General features: G+C 51.2%; 1 protein-coding gene across 5 annotated transcripts in view; it reads left to right on the top strand.

The window, feature by feature from the left end:
- ERI3 (ERI1 exoribonuclease family member 3) overlaps positions 1-18,878 on the top strand; it is a 125,367-nt gene that overhangs the window by 89,481 nt on the left and 17,008 nt on the right. For all 5 annotated transcript variants that reach the window (XM_063104634.1, XM_063104632.1, XM_063104630.1 and 2 more), the window contains one exon: positions 9,660-9,759. In XM_063104634.1, the coding sequence (XP_062960704.1) occupies positions 9,660-9,759 (100 nt within the window). The remainder of the gene's footprint in view (positions 1-9,659; positions 9,760-18,878) is intronic.

Below are 18,878 nucleotides of genomic sequence, written 5' to 3'. Positions count from 1 at the left end.
GGAGGTCTGGAAGGCCTAGCTGAGCCTTGTAGTTGCGCCTCTTTGTGTAGCCTCTGCCCCAGGCTCTTTCCTGAGCAGCCACAAGATAGACAAGCACCCTGGTCTCAGTCAGAACTACCTCTGCCAGCCCTGGATGCTGAAGGCTCTGCCCAAGGCTACGGCACTTTGGCCTAGCTTGCTACTGCCCTGCGGTCCCCATCTCCTAATCGAGTCATAATCTAGGGAAGCTAGAATGGGGGTGGGTGGGGGGAGTACATTGAGCCTACTGCCTTAACTGAATTTCCATACCTCCTGTTGTTAATTATACAGATGTAATAATGCGATTAGTGCACGATTAAAAAAAATCCCTGATATGATTACCATGGATTTAATATCACATGATATATCATTATATCGTTATGCAGTGACAGATGTAATTGAAATACACTTATTGGAGCCGGGGGTGGTGTTTCATTCAATCCCCAGCACCCCGGGGAGGAAGGGGTTGGCTAAAAAGAAACAGTGGGAAAGGAAATTGTAATGAAAACAAAGAAAACTCACAATGTCGCTCTGAGCCTGGGCAGCTGGCTCAGACTGACCTGCTGCCTTAGACTCTGATGGTGCACGTGGAGTCCCAGACAGGCCAACCTCCTCTGCATGAGCTAAGGCAGTGTGGCTCAGCTTCTTATCTTGTTCTCATCCTAGAAACTTCAGTGTCCCAAAGTCCCCTCTTACTCAGCAATGAAGCCAAGAGATCTGGAAACGTGAAGGCAACTACTCCACCTGAAAATACTCAGGACCCTAATGGGGTCAAACTGAGCTGGCAGCTGTCCTCCACTCCTTGGTCTTCCAGTGCCAAATGTTGTGGATCATGGACCTGTGGCACAACTCCCTGCCTTTGCCATGGTGGTGGCCTAGCATGCTAGAAGCAGCCATCCTGTTGTAGGCAGTGAGCAGTAAGGTTAAGTACACAGAGAGAATAATTATCCCACTCAAGTTCTGTTGATGGACAGACGCAGCAGCAGCTCTGGGGACCTTGAAGTGTGTTGGTGGCCAGAGAACACTGTGCACACAACAGAACTACCAGCTGGGTGTTAGGGAGGATGGGCTTGTGTAACCTGAAGCAAGTACCCATCCTCCATCCTTTTGCTGGCCAAACCTCTGCTGGGCCTGCGGCATGGTGGGGGTGGGTGGGGGGGAGGTACTACCCATAGGCTGAAGAGTTCAGAAAAGGAGAGGGGAGCAGGAATAGTCTCCTCTTAACCCAGGCAGCTGAGCCCCAAGTTCCAAGAATGGCTGTGGGACCATTGCTATTCTGCTGGGCAAGAACAGCAAGGGTTCCTGAGGGAGACTGAGTAGGACTGGCAGGAGTAGCACCTCTGGAAACCAGGCCTTTGTGGTTGGCAGAAGTATACCCAAAGAAGTATCTTTTGCTCCATTCTCATTCTTCCTTCCCCTTTCCTCTGTGGAGACCTTCTGGAGACAACAGATAAAACCCCTCCAACAGATACAATGTTATGGGTGCTGTTCAAGGTATGAGGGATTTAAAGGAGGAGTGAGTCAGAAAAGACTGTAAAGGAAGGTGCTTTTGAGTTGATTGTTGAAAGAGGAGTATGTGTTTGAATTAGTACAAAAGGTGCGAGAATGCAGAGGGCATTCTAGGCAGGCTGAAGGAATTGCTTGGGTAAAACTTGGAGGCATCAAACAACAATCCCAGGATTTGGTGGGTGGTAAGGAAGAGGAAGGAATCAGTGTTGACCCCCCCACATTTCTGGCTTGGTAGAACAAATAGATGGTAATGGCTTTCACTGGGATTTGCAAGCCCAGGAGAAAGAGCAGTTCGAAGAGATGTTGAAATGGGTCTTAAACATATTGGGAATCAAGTTCCTGTGAAAAATGTCAGGCAGTAGAAGATATACGTTTAATACTCAAGTAGTGGTAAGAAATAGATTTGGAAGTTAGAGAGGTTGAAGACAAAGTAGTTGTGGAAACCACCCAAAGAGAATGGTAGCATGTGGGAAAGAATAGGAGAAGAGAGTGCAGAGTGCGTGAGTATGCACATAGACTAAATGCAGAGGAGACTGTATAGAGAGCTAGGAAAACTATAAGAGTAGAACGTTAAAAAAAAAAAAAAAAAGGTTTTCAAGGATGGTGTTTTCTATGTAGTGGTGAAGGCAGGTAAGAACCTGAAACTGGCCATAGATGTGGGGCACCATGGTGCAGGAACTAAGTTGCGTGGGAAAGAGAGAAACCAAACTGCAGGACATTAAGGAGTGATGGTGGAGGTAAGCAGAGGTGAGTGGAGACAATTTTGAGAAGTTTGGTTGGTAACAGGATACAGGCAGTAGCTGGATGGGGGTGTGGAGTGAATAGAAGACTTTAAAAATAAAAATTTTATACTTATATAGCTTTCAAAGAAACAGGCATTATTTTAAGCACTTTACCTACAAAAACTCATTTAGTCCTTACAACTCAATGATATAGGAACTGTTATTACCTCTACTTTACGAAGAGAAAATTGAGACACAGAGAAGTTATATAAAGATGATAGAGATTCATGCATATGCTTGAATGGTAATGGGAAGAGGCCAGCGGTAAGGGAAGCTTAAGGATTTAGAAAGAAAGGCGATACTAGATGGAGCAAGGGCCTGACGAGGTGGAAAAAGGGTGACCTGTAAACATAAGCACAGATTGACCTTAGACATGAAGTGAGTTATCTCCCCTGTTAGCACAGGAGAGGTGGAGGAGCAGGTAGGGAAGGGTACAGATGCATTTGTAGGTGATGGGCATGCAGTTAAAAGAGTTCCCCCTTGTGTCTTTTATCATCTTTGTGAAAGTAGCGGGGGAGTAGGATTGTTGGGTACATTGAGAGTTGCTGAGGTTGTGATCTTGTATCTGTAGTGACAACTTCCTACATATGAGAGCGACTTTTTCTGGCATTGCTTAGCTCAAGTGCAAGTGTGGAGAAAGAGTCATGGTTGGGGTTTTTCAGGGAAGGTGTGCTAGGACAAGTGGACACGAGAGTTGAAGATAGGGGATTGCGTGGTTGAAGTGATAGATTCAAGGGTCCAGGCTTAGTAGAAAAGGGATGGGAGCCAGAAGAGGATGGACAGACTGGGGGGAAAAGGAAAAGTAGAGGGAGAGAACATACAAAAGCTAGGAGGCTGGGGCCAGAGTGGGATCTGTCATTGTGAGATGTCAGAGGGAGAGCAGTTATGGGTGATAACAAGCCCAGGGTGTGGCCATAGGGAAAGATGGCTGAAATAGATAGAGTAGAAGGTCATTAGAGCACAGGGGATCTAGAAATTGAGAGCCAAGTTCATGAGTGGATTATCCTGTAGATACTGATGTTACCCAGAGTGGTGATGATTTGGAATGAAGTCCCAGAGGAAGAGGACAAATAGTCTAGAAGCAACAGAAAAGAATTTGGAGATATCTGCAGAGTGTAACCAGAAGTAGGTATTGGTTTTCAGATAGTGTTGCTGCATAACTAATCACCCCAAAATTTAGTGACTTAAAACAGCAACAAAAGGTTCAGCCCATGGCTCACTTGGAAGAGTGCAGTGCTGGTAACACCCAGGCCACGGGTTCGGATCCCTATATAGGGATGGCCAGTTAGCTCACTTGGAAGAGCGTGGTGCTGACAACACCAAGTCAAGGGTTAAGATCCCCTTACTGGTCATCTTTAAAAAAAAAAAAAAAAAAAAAAAATCAACAAATATTTTATTACCTCTCATATTTTATATGGTTCAGGAAATTCAGGAAGGGCTAGTTATGTGGTTCTGGCTCAGGATCTCTCATGTGGTTGTAGTCAGGCAGTGCCTTCAGCTAGGGGCTGGCTGGGCATCTCTTTCTTTGCCCAGTCTCCTGGCTTCTCTATGTGATCTCTCTGCATGAGTTAGTTTGGGCTTCCTCACAACATGGCTGCCTCAGGGCAGTCTGACTACTTAACATGGCAGCTCCGAGCTCCAGGGCAAGTTTTCCACCGATTGAGGTGGATGCTGCCTAAACATTTCTGCAGTAGCCTTGAAGTCACATTATTTCTGCATTACTCTATTGGTTGAAATAGTCACAAAAGCCTACCCTTTTTCCAGAGTAGGGGAGGGGACATAGATTCCCTCTCTTGATAATAGGTGTGTCAAAGTCACAGTGTAAGAAGAGCATGTGGGATATGAGATAGTGTTGCAGCCACCACTGGAAAACACAGTCTGTGGCAAAAATTGTGGCAACAATCAGTGTTAGATTGAACCTAAGGGAGAAGGGAGAAGGAAGCAGTATTCTCAAAGGCAGTGTGCATTTTGGGTAATGGCACCAAGAATATCTGAGAGTGGCAATGGGAGTGAGTATTCCTGGTGACCTCAGGTATACCTGGGGAAGATTATTATCATCCCATTTTGCAGTACAGGAAACTGAGGCTCAGAGAGATTTAATAATTCATCCAAAGTTATAATGCTAATAACTGGCAGAACTAGGAATCAAATCCAAGTTTGTCTGACTCCTGAGCCCTGAACATATTGCCTTTCTGCGAGGCATTGGCTACTGGGTATCCCATAAGTGTACGTGGCATACACCATCCTGATGTTTACTTGTGGCCTAGCTGCTTGTTTCACCAGCTGTAGAAATGTTGGTCAGTTGGGTAAAACATTAAGTAGTATTCATGTCTGTCAGACTTTCTCTCTCCCATCCTTTAGAGTATCACCTTTATAGCTTCATCTCTGTTGGATGTTATAGGAATGGCAGGTGGTTTGATCTGGTTCCTAGTCTTGGGAAATGACTCATCAGCCTTAGGCCCACAGGGTGACAAGTCATCCAGAGGTGTGGTTAAAGGCCTGCTCCTCCCCACTTCATGGGGAGGCTGGATAGACTGGATGTGCTGGTGCTGGCTTGGAATTGTGGAAGTTGCAGAGCAGTCTGTGCCTCTGTCTGTAGTCCAAGTAGGGTTCTAGCCCTTTAGACCAACCACTGCCCTGCCCACTCTGTGTCCACCCCACTCTCTGGCCCCTGATAGGTGGTATACGGGTGGGCAGGGACGCCACAGCAGCTGTTGATGCCTCTTCTTTCCTCTTTGAAGGATCTGATGCTGCTGCCGATGAGGGCTACTTCATCTATTAAACCCAATACACTTGTCGCAGCTGCTAAGCCCCCATAAGCCGCCGGGCGCCGTGTTTGTGATGGGACTGACAGTGCATGGAGGAGGCTGATTATACACGATTCCATTTCGCGGGCCCAGCAATGTAATTTCACAGGGCGATCAGCGTTTGCATGTAATAGCAGGCTGTGCTGAGGTGTCAGAATATTAAAGGCGCTAATGGCAAAGCTCCCTGTTACACAGGGGGCCACCCGCCGCGCCTCCAGCAGGGCTGTGCGGCAGGCCCGTCGCAGATGGCTGGCCACTAAGCTAATGGGGCAGCAGCCAAAGCAGGCAGAGCCACAAGAGGGGAGAGCCAGCCGGGAGCAGCTCAGCACCTGCTTCCCTGCGCATGGAAATTACAGCAGCCCAGGGGAAGGGAAGTGTGCATGCCTGCATGGCACAGGGCTAGGGTGGGTTGGTTTGGTAGACCAAGCATCTTTCACTCCAACCCCACCTGTCTCCATGGTTCAGCATCAGTACCTGCCCTGTATAGGACTCAAGAGCTCCTTGGTACTCCTTCAACCTGCCTCACCCTGTGGCCAGGAACCCCAGGAGTTAGGTACTGACTGTGCACAGGTGGGCCCTGATGGCTGAGACAGGTGCAGCTACAGAAGTGACATCCAGAGAATTTGGTAACCGTGTTGGGAACCCTCTCAGGCACACGCTCTTGGAGAGAGATTCCTAACCCCAGACTGATCAAGGTCAAAAGCTTCTGGACCGCTTATCCCCACTTGCCACGGGCTAGCAGGAGAGAGAAAGGGAGCAGGGAAAGAAAGCAGGCAAGAGTAAAGGGGTAAACATATGGCCCCTGGATGCCTGAGTTGCTATTGGTGCACAGAGTTGGGAGGCAGTGCCTCAAGGTGTGGCTCCTTGTCTCTAAGTTGGCTGTCCCAGCCACACCCAAGCCATTGTTGTGCTTGCTCCTGCCATTCTCCTTTGTGCTTGCTGTGTCTTCTGTCTGGAATGTTATACTCCCCCTGTCATCTGTCAAACCTCCTGGCCCTTCAGTACCACTCCCTCCAGGAAGCTTTTCTAGCCTCCTTCAACCCCACATGGGCCTGCTTCTCTTCATTGTCCCCTGTGGGCAACACACAGGGCTCAGCCTCCTTGACCCTCCTGCTCTGATGAGTCCCTGGGAGCCAGCCTTGACTTCTCAGCCAAAATCTCTGAGACACAGCCCCTATCACCTTGCCCTGAGCTGGACTCCCAGGCAGGACTCTGCTAAGATTTGCAGACAGATGCAGTCTCATAAGCAGGACGTCTGGAGGGAGCAAGGAATGGAAGGATGGGCACAGTCACCTGAGGGAGAGTCTGATGCACATGTGAGATTGTAAGCATGTATGTGGTCGGAACTCCATGGTATATGTATCTCTGGGAGGGGGAGGGGCTTTAGAAATGGGTGCAGGGGTGGGGGGACATATGGGCACAAGTACAAGATTCAGACCATACACTAGAATGAGTACAGGTTGCTGTAGGACCTCTGTTCTCTGGGTGGGTGGCTATGTCTGCTGGCTGTGCCTAAGGGTACCTGAGATGGCAGGAATTGGGGGTAGCTTGGGGTGCTGGGCCCTGGTACAGTGCCTAGGGTGGTTCTCTGGGGCTGGGGGTCATGACCGAAGGTTAAGCTCTGCAGGGGCATGTGTCAGTACCCACGGGAGACATGCCAGGGTTCACAGCAGTGACAATGGAGAGAGCCCAGGCTGAAGGCGAGCAGTTTTAATTAACCGTTTTTAATATCATTTTGGACTTTGGCTGGTATGTGAAGGCCCCGCTGGAAGCAGCATTTGTAAAAATTAAATCCCTCTTATTAGGATCTTGGCAGACCCATGTACACGTGCCACCCCCTTCTCCTGCCCTGTGCCCCCCTGAGGAAGTGCTGGATGAGGCCATGTCACGGCAGCAATTGGTTATCATGCCTTATCTGGGAATATGAAACTGTGCGGCATGACACCCGTGGCCGCAGTGGAGACGCCAATTCATCTCGCCCTCGCTCTGACAAGCTAGACTGCCCTTCCTGAAAGGCATCTGTCAGGCGGGACTGGGCTGCCACCTCGCTTGCTACCTCTGCTTTCCTACCAGGGGCTCTGGCATGTCCAGGCCCAGCCTGGTCCTCCTGGGCTCTGCTGCCCTCTGTCCCCCTTCTGCACATCCCAGTCTGTGGAAGATCTTGGTGAGTCATAATAATAATTTAATCATGGTGATGTGTCAGGACAAGCGTCTAATGTTATCTGAAGTGGTCTTCCCGCTTAGCTGCGATAAGACTCAGGATGACGTGCCGATAACGTTGAGCTGCCCTGTCCCCCAGCCGTGAGCAGCGCAGAGAGCCCTCAGCAGCCCTGCCGCCCGCCCGCTGCTTTAAGCCGGGAAGCGGCAGCACCTGCTAATGCAAGTGTTTAATATTTGATGGGCTGGGATAAAGCAGGATCACCTTCGAATTGAATTGAGTGTCAGCCTAGAATCTATTACTGAAATTCGGGTGTGATTTGACAGCAAAGTAGACGATGTTATTCTTCACTAGTTACTGCAATCTTCTCCCCGACATCACTTAAATATTTTTTTCTTTGCTTGAGTAAACACACATTATCCTTCTTTTCCCCCCGTCCTTCCTTTTTCCTTTTTAGAGGGGGAAAAAAACCCCATCCAGCTCACCTTCTCCGGGCTGATAGAGTAGATTGTTATTTCTTTATTTGTCCTATTAAATGGAATTTCTGATCGTTTAATCCGGCCTTTGTAAGTGATTTTAAAGTACTTGAAAGGCGGCCCGCCACTGCTCTCTGGCCCACTGCACTCCAGCCTGAGCCCTGATCATGTTCAGCGGCTCCTCCAGCTGTGCACCGCCCACTGGCTGCTTCCCTTGCTGCCTGCTTCCCCCAGATCTGCTCTGGCTCTAGACTAGCACCCCTTCCCCTGTCCTTGTGCCTTATACTCAGCCCCTGATTTGTGGGTACACCTGTGGCCTCGGAAAAGGTGAGAGAGGGATGGCTGGAAAGTTGGGCTGCAGCTGGTACCTCTGTGGTCAAAATGGCTTTGGAGGGTGCTGAGGTTTGAGTACACTGGTTCCTGGCTTCCTAGTACCCATAGGGCTGGAGGGTTTGGGTTCCTGCAGCTGGGAAGGAAGAGTACTAGCCCTGTGCCAGCCCCTGGGCCCTGGCACAGACTCTGTCCAGACTCTTTATCTTTCCTTTCTGACCCTGTGCTGTACCCTCTTCCTTATGAATAGTGGGATGGGGACCTCCTGGGCCCAGCAGTGGGCAGGGGCATTGCAGTGCTGGTCTGATCATGGCTGGCAGTCACTGGTTCCTTCACTGAACCCAACATCCAATTTCTGGGAACTCATACAAGCTTCATTCCCACTGACCACTGTCCTGCACACTGTCACCTTCTTGCCACTGGGAGAAGGGCAGCCTGGTGTTTGGGGTCTTCTAAACTGAGGGAACCAATAATGTTTGAAAGGTCAACTAGCTGCCAGGCCCGCTGGTAGAAGCTTAGGACTTTGTTAGCAGGCTAAGCAGGAATTAAATCCCTTTCGGCTACCTAATAGCTTTCTAACCCTCGTAAGTCTCTTCAGTTTCCTCATCTGTGACATCAGGTCTGTCATGTCTATAAAGGACTTTAAGGGAAGGTGCTGTTCCTGTCCTGCCATGTGTCCCCTGAGATGGAGGTTGCTGGCAGCCAGGAGGCGCGGGTAGGGGATGGAGGGGGCCGAGGGAGTGCTGGGGGCCTGAGCAGATCGATGCCCCCAGCACTTTCTTCCTCAACCCCTGGAAAACAATTAAGTACAGATCGATGGGTGGCCGCTTTGAATATGCATAAGTGAGCACTTGACCTTCAGCAGAGCATCTGCTCCCCCCAACACACACACACACACACGCACGCACGCACGCACGCACGCACGCACGCACGCACGCACGCGCGCGCGCGCGCATACTTCCCTCACAGCTGCTTGAGTCAACCAGGTGACCTTACTCCCTTCTCAGTTGAGCCCTCACAGGGCACTCAGAGCCTTCCACAGCCTGGCCTGCTGGGAGTCAAAAGCACCTTGACCATGGACAGGTTGTTGGCCAGCTCTGGCTTCAGTATTCCTATCTGTGGAGTGAAGTATGGATACATTGGTCTCCAAGGTCCTTCCTGAGAGCAGTTCATGTGACCAGTAGTACTGTCAGGAGGGAGACCACCAAAGTGCTGGAGTCTCTGGAAAGGGGGGAATCTAAGGAGGGGTACGTGGTACGTGGTAAAGGGGGTGTCCTGGTGAGAGGACGGCTCCTGATCAGAAAGATCTTAGTAAATGGGAGCTCTCTAAAGAGGAGCCCTGGTGAGGGCAGGGGGACTCTGATGGGGAGAAGTCTATGAGAAAGGGAACTCTGGAGAAGGAATGGGTTTTCTAGTATCGAGTGGGGAGGTGCTGGTGAAAAGGGGACCCGGTGAGGAGACTCAGGAGGTGGTATTATGAGAGGAAGTCCTTGGTGGGAAGATTTGGGGGGTTGTGGGAAAGTGGGGTTGGTTCAGGGGTCAGGGCCTCTGTTAACCACTCTTGCCTCCTGTCTTCCAGGCTTACAGCTTCGCCATGGGCTGCTGGCCCAAGAATGGACTTCTAGACATGAACAAGGGCCTCAGCCTGCAACACATAGGTCGGCCCCACAGCGGCATTGGTTAGTCCCTCCTTATATCCCCCTGGCAGCTCGTTCAGTCCCCTGACCACATGCCCCAGTCCCCTGGCACATAGAGGGGTTCCATGGCTCAGTACCCCAAGAGGCCTCTCTCTATAGCTTGGGGCAGGGGGAAGGGGAGGTAAAGTAAGGGGATTATGGAACAGGACTATTAGAAAGGATCTCTCAAAACTACACTTTGGAGGAGACTGGGGTCTGGGCTTTGGGTGAGTCACAGGTGGCCTTGGATTCAGGCCAAGGTTCCCCCTACACCCAACTGGCTGCATCCCTAGTGGGCAATGTCCTCAAGGGGTGGGCACATGTCACCTTACCTACCCCCTGTGGAGCTGGAGGAGGCTGTTTAATATTGTTTCAAGTCTGTGGTCACTAAACTGGACGATCAATGGGAGTTACGGAGATGAATTATTTAAACCTCACCAGCTTTTAATTAGTCAGGGTCCTTCTGACCAATGGCTTCGTCCACAGGGTATTGACTCCCCTGCAGGAGCAGCAGCCGCCATTGAGTGATGCCTAAGTTGGGAGGGGCCACTTGGGGTATCAGGTGGGGGTACACCCTCGGGGATTCCTGCTTGGGAGGGGACTGAAGTGGCCGTGATTCCAGGCAGCTGGAGGCTCTGCTGGCTTCTGACTTATTAGTATGAATGTGTGTTTCTGAGTATCTGTGTGTCTGCGTATGCATGACACCCTCAGCTATATGTCTCTGTGTGTCTGTCTGAGAATATAAATGTCCGTAATTGTACATTGTCTGTTTGAGGGATGTATGTGTGTGTATATAACAGTATATCTGTATTTTTCTGAGAGCACGTATCTGTACATGGAAGTAACCAGTAGCCTTTGTGTGTATTTCTCAAAGTCTATTTCTGTGTATCTCATTTTTTGTGCATACACACAAGTGTGCATGCAAATGCTTTCAAGCAGGGTACTTGACCAGGCATAGGCTTTGTTCCAAGTGGGGAGGAGCCAGGGTGTTCCTGGGTGGTGTTATGACATTATCACTACTATGTACCTTTGGGGACGTGTCACTAGAGGGGTTGGGGGGGACTGGAAGGATACACCAGAAGGACCAGAGGACCCAATTACCTGCTATAGACTAGCCCCTTTATCCATTTCACAGACATTCACTGGTGCCTAGTGGGTGCTGAGCAAGCTGAGTAGAAGTTCCTATCCTCAGGGAGCCCACATCCTGGGAGGAGACAGACTGAAATAGCTGCTTGCCACCTTGGTACTAAGGGCTGTGATAGAAACACCTGGGTTGCTTCAGAGGAGGTTTTCCCTGTCCTTAGTTGCCAAGGAGCTTCTACTTCTTCATTTACGTCTTGCTGACTCCTGGGATGCCCCCTATCATTCTTATTGGGACATCCCAAAGCTCTTCTGGGGTCCAGGGGGAAAAAGGAAACAGGCCTGGGGAACTGGGGGTACCTCACTGTAACTGCTGTTCTCTCCCATAGAGAGTTTTCCATATAACATAGAGAAGGCACCAAACCCAGCAAGGTGATATGCCTGGGAGGTCAGCAGTAAGTTTTCTAGAGAAGAGGACATTTGAGTCAGGACCCTTGAAGGATGAATAGGAGTTTGCTAGGCAGAAAAATGGAGGAAAGGTATTTTAGGTAGGGGGACTGTGTGTACAAAGGCCTAGGGGCATGAGAAAGCCCAGCATGTTGAGAGGACAAGTTCAGACATTTACAAGTAGTTTCCCGTGACTAGAGTGAATTTACAAGTAGTTTCCCGTGACTGGAGTGAAGAATTTGAGTTAGGAAACAGCTAGAAAATAGAGAAGAAATAAGCAGGGCCTTGAGTGCCTGGCTAAGAGGTATGGATTTTTCCCGAGGTTTTGAGGAGACATGTTTGTGAGTTTGAAAATGACATGATCAGAGCTCTGAGTCAGAATCAACGAGACCGTTTATGCTGCACAAAAATAGTTCTTAGTTAGTGCTCAATGAAAGCCCATGGAAGTATGAATGAACAAGTGGGCGAGTAAATGAATCAGTGAAAGAGTAACAGGAAAGGGAGGGACCAGTGAGAAGACATGCATTGGTCCAGGGGAGGAGGAGCTGTCAGCACTTGAGTCTGGCTGGTGGAAAGGACAAGTGGGACTGGGTTAGCGCACCCAGCAGAGCCTTGAGCTGGGTGTCCTGCTTCTGTGTGTCTGTCCCAGGGAGGGTTTCCCTGTTCTCACTCTTTGCTGTCTCTTGAGACTCAGTGGTGCCTCTCCTGTCTGTTCACCCTTGCTGACCCTGGGTTAGGAACCCTGAGGTACCCTCCTCCTTCAGAGAAGAAGGGTTCTCCATCTGGGTGGGCCACAGGGCTTTGGAGCCAGGAGAAGTTCTGACTGTACCACCCAGAACCCTGTGACCTTAGATAAGGGACAATGCTCCGTGCCTCTTGGGGCTATTAGGAAGATTCAGTGAGTCACCTGTGTAAAGGGTTTATGCAATGCCTGGCACACAGTAGGTGCTTAAGGAGCTTCCTTCTCTGTTGCCCTGCCAACACCAGGGGCTCCTCAGGGCACTGGGGATTCTTGGCACTTGGTGTTTGTAGTCTTTGAATGAAGAGGGCTGCCCTGCCAGCTCCTGGTTGGCTCTGAGGTGTGGGTGAGGGTGCTTGGAAGGGAGGGAGGATGCAGGGCATTAATTGGGCTGGGAGAGGCAGGGAGGGGAGGCGTGGGTTTTGAGCAGTGAGGTTAATGGCCCTCGTGCCAAAGAGACAGCTTTAATGAGCTTCAGCTGGCGGTGCCCCGAGTTACTGTGCGTGCTAAAAGGGTCGCGCTGTAAGAGTTTGATGTGGACTGCTTCCCAGCCCTGGGGTCAGGGGTCAGCTCCTGTCACTGGCCACTCAGTCTGGTCTTCAGTGACATGGTGCTAATTAACTGTGTGAGTAGCTGCCAGCCTGGACTGGGGAGTGGTATGTATATTGGTGGGGGGCGAGGCAGCATTGGGTGATGCTGGGCAAGGATTCTGCAGATCCTGCAGCCTTGCCATCTTCAGGTCTGCTTGGCTCTCCCACAATGCCACGGGAACGTGGCACTGCTGGTGTGCTGAGAGAGCAAGGAGGCATCCTTGCTAGAAGATTGGGGTAACAGGTGCAGGGCAGGGAGATCCTTGCTGGAGAGTTGGGGTGACAGGTGCAGGGCAGGCTATAAAAGGGAGAGGGCCAGCTGGGATGGTTGTGCATGGCAAGCTGAGATGTTTGAGGAGAAGCCAGGAGAGTGTTTGGGCCAGGAGAGTGACTTGGTCAGAATTGGGCTTCAGTCAGAGCTGTCTGATAGTTCGTACAGGAAGGATTATTAAGGAGAAACTGCAGACAGGGAGGCCAGAGAGGAGGTACAGTGAGGTAAGCAAGAGGTGATGGTTGATTCACAGCCAGGGCAGCAGCCATGGGAATGGAGGCAGGGGACCAGGTAAAACTTTCATTCATTCAGTAAATTTTTACCCTGCACCTACTGTATGTCAGGAACTGTGATAGGTGCTAGAAATGAATCAGTAAAGATGACAGACACAGTGACCTGCCCCCACAGAGCTCACAGGAATAATTGTGAGCTTGGCCCTGAGGACTGAGGGAGAAGGGGGGTGTTCAGGGATAGCCAGGGAGGGTCTAGAGGCAGTGGAGCACTGGGCAGCGTGACATCTTAGTTAGGGGAGGGACACTTCTTCCTGGCTAGTGGATTGGCCTTGGGAGCCTGGTGGACAAGGTGGTGCTGGAGTGGGTTGTGGTGAAGAGGGACTGCATGTATTCAGAACTGACTTCCACGGCTGCCAGTGGGCCCTGTCAGCATCCTTGGCTTGGGCCAAAGGCTGTGAGGCAGGGCAGCTTTCGGAGTGTACTGCTGAGTGATCCATCTTTCATTTCAGCAAAGGGTCAGCAAGGCCCTCATTATTTTGGGGCACTTTATATTAACCGATTTAATTTTCACAACAGTCTTATGAAGGCAGGAATCATTCCCATTTTATAGATGAGGAAACTGAGGCTCAGTTAAGTGACTTACTTGCCTAAAGTCACAGGGCCAGTTGAGTTGAGGAGCCAGGGCTCATCCATCCAAGTGCAAAGCCTGTGTTCTCATCACTGTGCTGAACTATGAAGCATCTTTTTGGTGTCAGGCTTTGTGCTACTGACAGAGATGATGTGGAAGAAAACAAGCTCACTCCGCTCTTTCCCCTCGGCATCGTGTGAAAGCCTGCAGACCTTGACAAAGCTTTGGTGGCAGGAGCTGAAGAAGAAAGAGGCATTGCCACGTCTTCACCCTGCTGCTGTTACCTTCAGAGCCAGGGCCTCACAGCTGTTGGCATCTGACCTCCTTCTGGCCCTGACGGTTCTTATGCTGAGATTTCAATTTGTTCTCTACCACTTGGCCCAAGAAAATCCTGCCCATCTTCCAGGAGTCACCTCCTCTGGGAATCTTGCCTGGCCCTCCCAGTATGGGTGTACAGAATACACACTAAGGCTCAATTACAATTTGTCAGAGTTGATGATCAGGCCCTGCATGCTTGGGGACTCTCTGAGGGAGGGGCCTGGCCTCCTTCCCTTCTTTCTTTTTGGAAATCTGCACAGGAAATGTCAGTAAAATCTTGTGTTACTGTGACATGGAGGCCCCACAAACTGCTGGTTTCAGCTGGCTGGGAGAGTAACTGGAACCTTCCCTGATGCCCGCGTGGGTGGTCCTGCCCTGAGAGCTTAGCCCCTTCGCTCTGGAACTGGGGAGGATCCCTCTGAGGCTTATGGTGCAAGAGGCATGGCCAGAGACCGAGTGGACTCTCTCAGGAACTTGCTGCCTAGGATGGTTTGGCAAGAGAGCTGGGCTGGCAAGTGGCAGAGTGGGGGCCTGGTCCCCAGGGGGGAGTACTGGTCTGTGGTCTCCCCTGAAGGAGTGGGGTGTCTATCAGTAGTCCAGTCAGAATGCATTAGTTCTGTGACACGGATCTCATTAGTGCCTGTGAGAGGTGTCACTGCGGGAGAATCGTCGGCTCAGGGAGATGCTTGTACCAAAAGGAAGAAAGGACAGTGACAGCCTTTTCTCTGCCGCCACACTCACTGGGCCGCCCGCCCTCCTCCTCGTGGGGGGGTGGGGGGTGCTGGCTAATGAGCTCGTCTACAGTGCAGCTTTGCCTTCCCCTCCTTGAAGTTTCCCAGGTCCCTCTGAAGACCTCAGGCCCAGGATTAGCACACACCAAACATCAGCCCCCCTCTTGCCCAGCAGGGAGTTCCTTCTGATCACCCTGCTCTTGCTACCATAGGCAAGGGAAAGGAGGTGGTGCCAAGACAGAGACACTGTGGCCTGTGGGGGAGAGAGACTTTCGCCCCTGGGAAAGCTCAAGCCCCTCTGCATCCCTTGACAGATTGCCCATGTCCACCTCTGCAGAGGGCTCTTGCCTCCAAGAGTTGCAGTCTTCTCCCCTCCCCTTTTCCCATGACATCTCCTAGCTTGGCAGTGCCCTCCTCCCTGTGGTGCACCCCCCTCCCAAAGCAGGGAAGAATGTAGGGACTCTGGCTGAGGGTTAGTAGATAGCATTTGGATTTGATGTGCTATGGGACTTTCTGCCTCAGCTAGGGAGCTTCAGAATTAGCAAGAGCCCAGCATCTGGGCTTCGGATGACCTGAGGGTGGTGAAGTATGAGGCCCCTATAGATGTTGATATCCCTCTCCCCATCTGTCCCAGAGAGGTATCTCACCCCCAGCTTTGGCTGTCTTCAGGGCTGAGAGGGGAGGAGTCAGCCCAGCTGCCTTTTGAGGAGGGGCAGAAAACACAGCTAGAGTGTGTGCTTCCCAAACACTGCTCTTCTCCCTTCTAGTTGTTTCTGGTGTAGCCCTGATAGTGAGGAGCCAGGGAGATGGATGGCCATGAGAAAGGATAACTCTCCAAGCATCAGCAGTCTCCACTGGCCTGCCTGGATCGTGCTCAAGGAGAGTGGTGCTGGCTCCCTCCTCTCCAGGCTGACCCCCTTGGAGCCCCAGGGTCATCTGAGGAATTGGTTCTTGCCAGACACCGGGCTCTAGTGTTCAATAGCAACCACAGATGGAAAAATGGATAGATGATGGGTGAGTTGATGGACAGATGGATAGAGGAAGGTTCTGGTGTGCGTATGTATGTATGTGTTTTGTGCGTGTGATACATCAGGAAGTACAATCTTTGTTTCCCTACCTTCCTAGCCCCAGGCCCTGGCCTGGCCTCCCCTTGTCTCTCTCTGTATCTCCTGTCAAACCATCGCAGACATAAATGACAAAGAAATCAGAAAGACAGATCAATGCCGGCCAAATTAGCACTTGCAGATAGACTGTGTGGGGATGTCAGCGCCCTGACCCCTGGTGATCTTGCAGCCTCCACTGCTGATATTATGCAAATTGCATCCATCTGGCAGGACCTGCGTGCTGGCTGCTCCTACTCAGAGGAGTAATGGGCTGGGGGTGGGCGGGAGTGTTGGAGCACGAATCAGTGGAGTGAGTGTGTGCGGGTGTGTGCATGTGTGAACATGTGTTTTAGTGTGTGTGAGGGCGTGTAGTGCCCACCAAGCACTGGGCGGTGATTGAGTGATTGACAGTGCAGATAAGGGGCTGCATTGGATTCCTTTGGGCTGAGGGATTAGGAGCAGCCACAGATGGGAGATAACCGGACCTCATTTCAGTTTATTTCCTCCTTATCCCCTCTCCCCACCTTCACTTCCCGAAAAACACAATCTCTGTAGTTTGCGTTTTCATCAATATTTGCAAGTCATTACCACTGGTTTAAGGTGAGAGACAATGTCAGGGCCCAGACTGGGCCAGCCCCCCCCCCCCCCAATCCTGTCCCGGCCTGGTATCCTGAGAATTAGTCCCTAGAACAGCCCAGACAGCCTTCACTCCAGTGGTGTTCATAGCAGCCTCTCCTTCCAGGCCCACAGTATTAATAGGACAATCCATACCTCGTGGGCCAGCCTGCCGATGGACCTTATCTGACCTAATGCCATCTGACATTCCTTAAGCTGGGCCCCTGTCCCTCCACTAGAAGCTGCAATGACATTTCTGCCCCCATGTTTGGCCTCCAGCATAGGTGCTTCTGCCCCTGGTATTAGCTGTGCCCCCTGGGACTGCTCCTACTCTTCTACAGGGTTCTGGACCCTTCCTCATGGCTTCTACCATCCCAGACACTACTGACCAGGCTCCGGCTGGACAATGTGGGGCTTGTGGCCTATGGAGAGAGGAATTTGTTTGGTCTGGTATGAATCACACCAGTATCATTCTACAACATTTGCTGAGTGCCAGCTATAGTATAGAGGGCTTTGTATCTGTTATCTCATTGAATTCTCAAACCCTGTGATAGGGGTTGTCATCTCTACCATATTTCAGGAAACTGAGGCTCAAGAAGGTTGTCTTTCACCCAAGGCTGCATAGCAAAGAAGTGGGAGAGCTGGAATTTAAATACAGATCTCTCCTAGTCTAGGGTCTGAGCTCTTAACCACCAATCCTGCTGCTTCTCTGACATGCCACCAGTCCCAGACACTCAACATATCACCATGCCTGGATCCATTTATGTGAGCCATCCTTATACAGTAAGCAGGCAAGTTCCTTCAGCTCCTAGCCTGTGAACACAGACCCTGACCCAGACCCAGTCCCCCTGCCAGACTAAACCAGCCCAAGCCAGGCTGAACCAGGCCAAAGGGGACAGGAGTCAAACAGGTCCTGCACTCAAGAACTGTGTCTGAGACAGTTGCGCTATAGTAAGAAGGACACGCAGAGGACAGAATGCACCCAGCAGCTGAGCCAGCCTGAGAATATGTCACAGCATGAGGCATCCAGGCCCCCGTAGCTAAGGAGGGGGGCTGATGCAGCTCAGCCCAGCCAGCTGCAGTGGGTGAGGGTATAGCTGTTCCAGGGCCCCTCCAAAACTGGGTCCTACTGTACTCTCACCAGACAGGGTTGGGAGCTGGGAGTGCTGGGGACATGTCCGGGGACACGTGTGCAAGGGGAGCTTGTCCTAATGAGGAGAACATGGCTGCTAGTTAGGCAAGGGGCGGGCGGGGAGCTGCAGAGCTGATTGAAGGCAAGGGCAGGGGTCAGACAATTAGGCCCAGATCCGGGCCGTTTGATGTGAGTTCTGAGGCCTCAAAGCCTCCCTTCAGCCGGCTCCCTCCACTCCCTCCTCTCCCTCTTTCCTTTCTTCTGCCCAAAGGCAGGAAGGATGGAAACGCTTATACTCACTGTTACTATTATTAAACCCTGCAGCAGCCCAGCCAGACCCCAGGACACCTGCCCACAGGGGGCACCTTAGGCCCCCAGGAGGCTCCTTGGGCCACAGAGGGGGCATCTGGCCAGAGGCCAAGGCCAGGCCACGCCAGCTGAGCCCAGGGCAGGGTAACCCTGTCTTTTTTGCTTCTGAGGCAGGAGAGTAAATGGAGCCACCCAGTGGGAGTTTGGGCTTTGGGCTGCCAGGCCACATCCCAGGCCTGCTTTGACCATCCCCTCCTGCAGCCACTTAGTTCTTTTCTATCCTTTCCTGGGTTGGGGATGAGGACATGGATCATTCACGCTCATACCCCATCATGCATTTAGAGTCATATGTCACTTAACAACAGGGATACATTCTGAGAAATGCATTGTTAGGTGATTTTGTCATTGTGCAGACATCATAGACTGTACCTAACACAAACCTAGACACTGTAGCCTACTACACACCTAGACTGTATAGTATAGCCGTTATAATCTTATGGGACCACCATCATGTATGTGGTCCATCGTTGACCAAAACATCGTTATGTGGCTCATGACTAATCATCTGTAGTAGTCACACCAAAGCCTTGAGCCATGAGAGAAATATACATAAAGCCCCATAGCCTCAAAGCACTGTCACACCCACATCCCAAAGCAGAGCCCCCCACCCCCTGCCAGATGTCATGTGTACACATATCATCACATGGTCTCATACTTTAATCATACCCACAGGGTCTCGCACAAAAGCCCTGACTGTCCCCTGCCACAGGGCCCTGGGAACTAAGCCCCTCCCCCAGAGTAGCTGGGAACAGCAGTGGATCTTGAGTCCAGGGTTGGGGAGTAGCAGGGCCCTTCCAGTCCCCCATCCCAGGAAATAAGCCTAGAGAGCTGGTACTGACCAGAGTGGGAGGAAGCCAGATTAGGGG

The sequence above is a fragment of the Cynocephalus volans genome, chromosome 8 (genome assembly GCF_027409185.1).
Source record: "Cynocephalus volans isolate mCynVol1 chromosome 8, mCynVol1.pri, whole genome shotgun sequence".
Classification (NCBI taxonomy): domain Eukaryota; kingdom Metazoa; phylum Chordata; class Mammalia; order Dermoptera; family Cynocephalidae; genus Cynocephalus; species Cynocephalus volans.
This window is presented reverse-complemented; position numbering and strand designations above follow the sequence as displayed.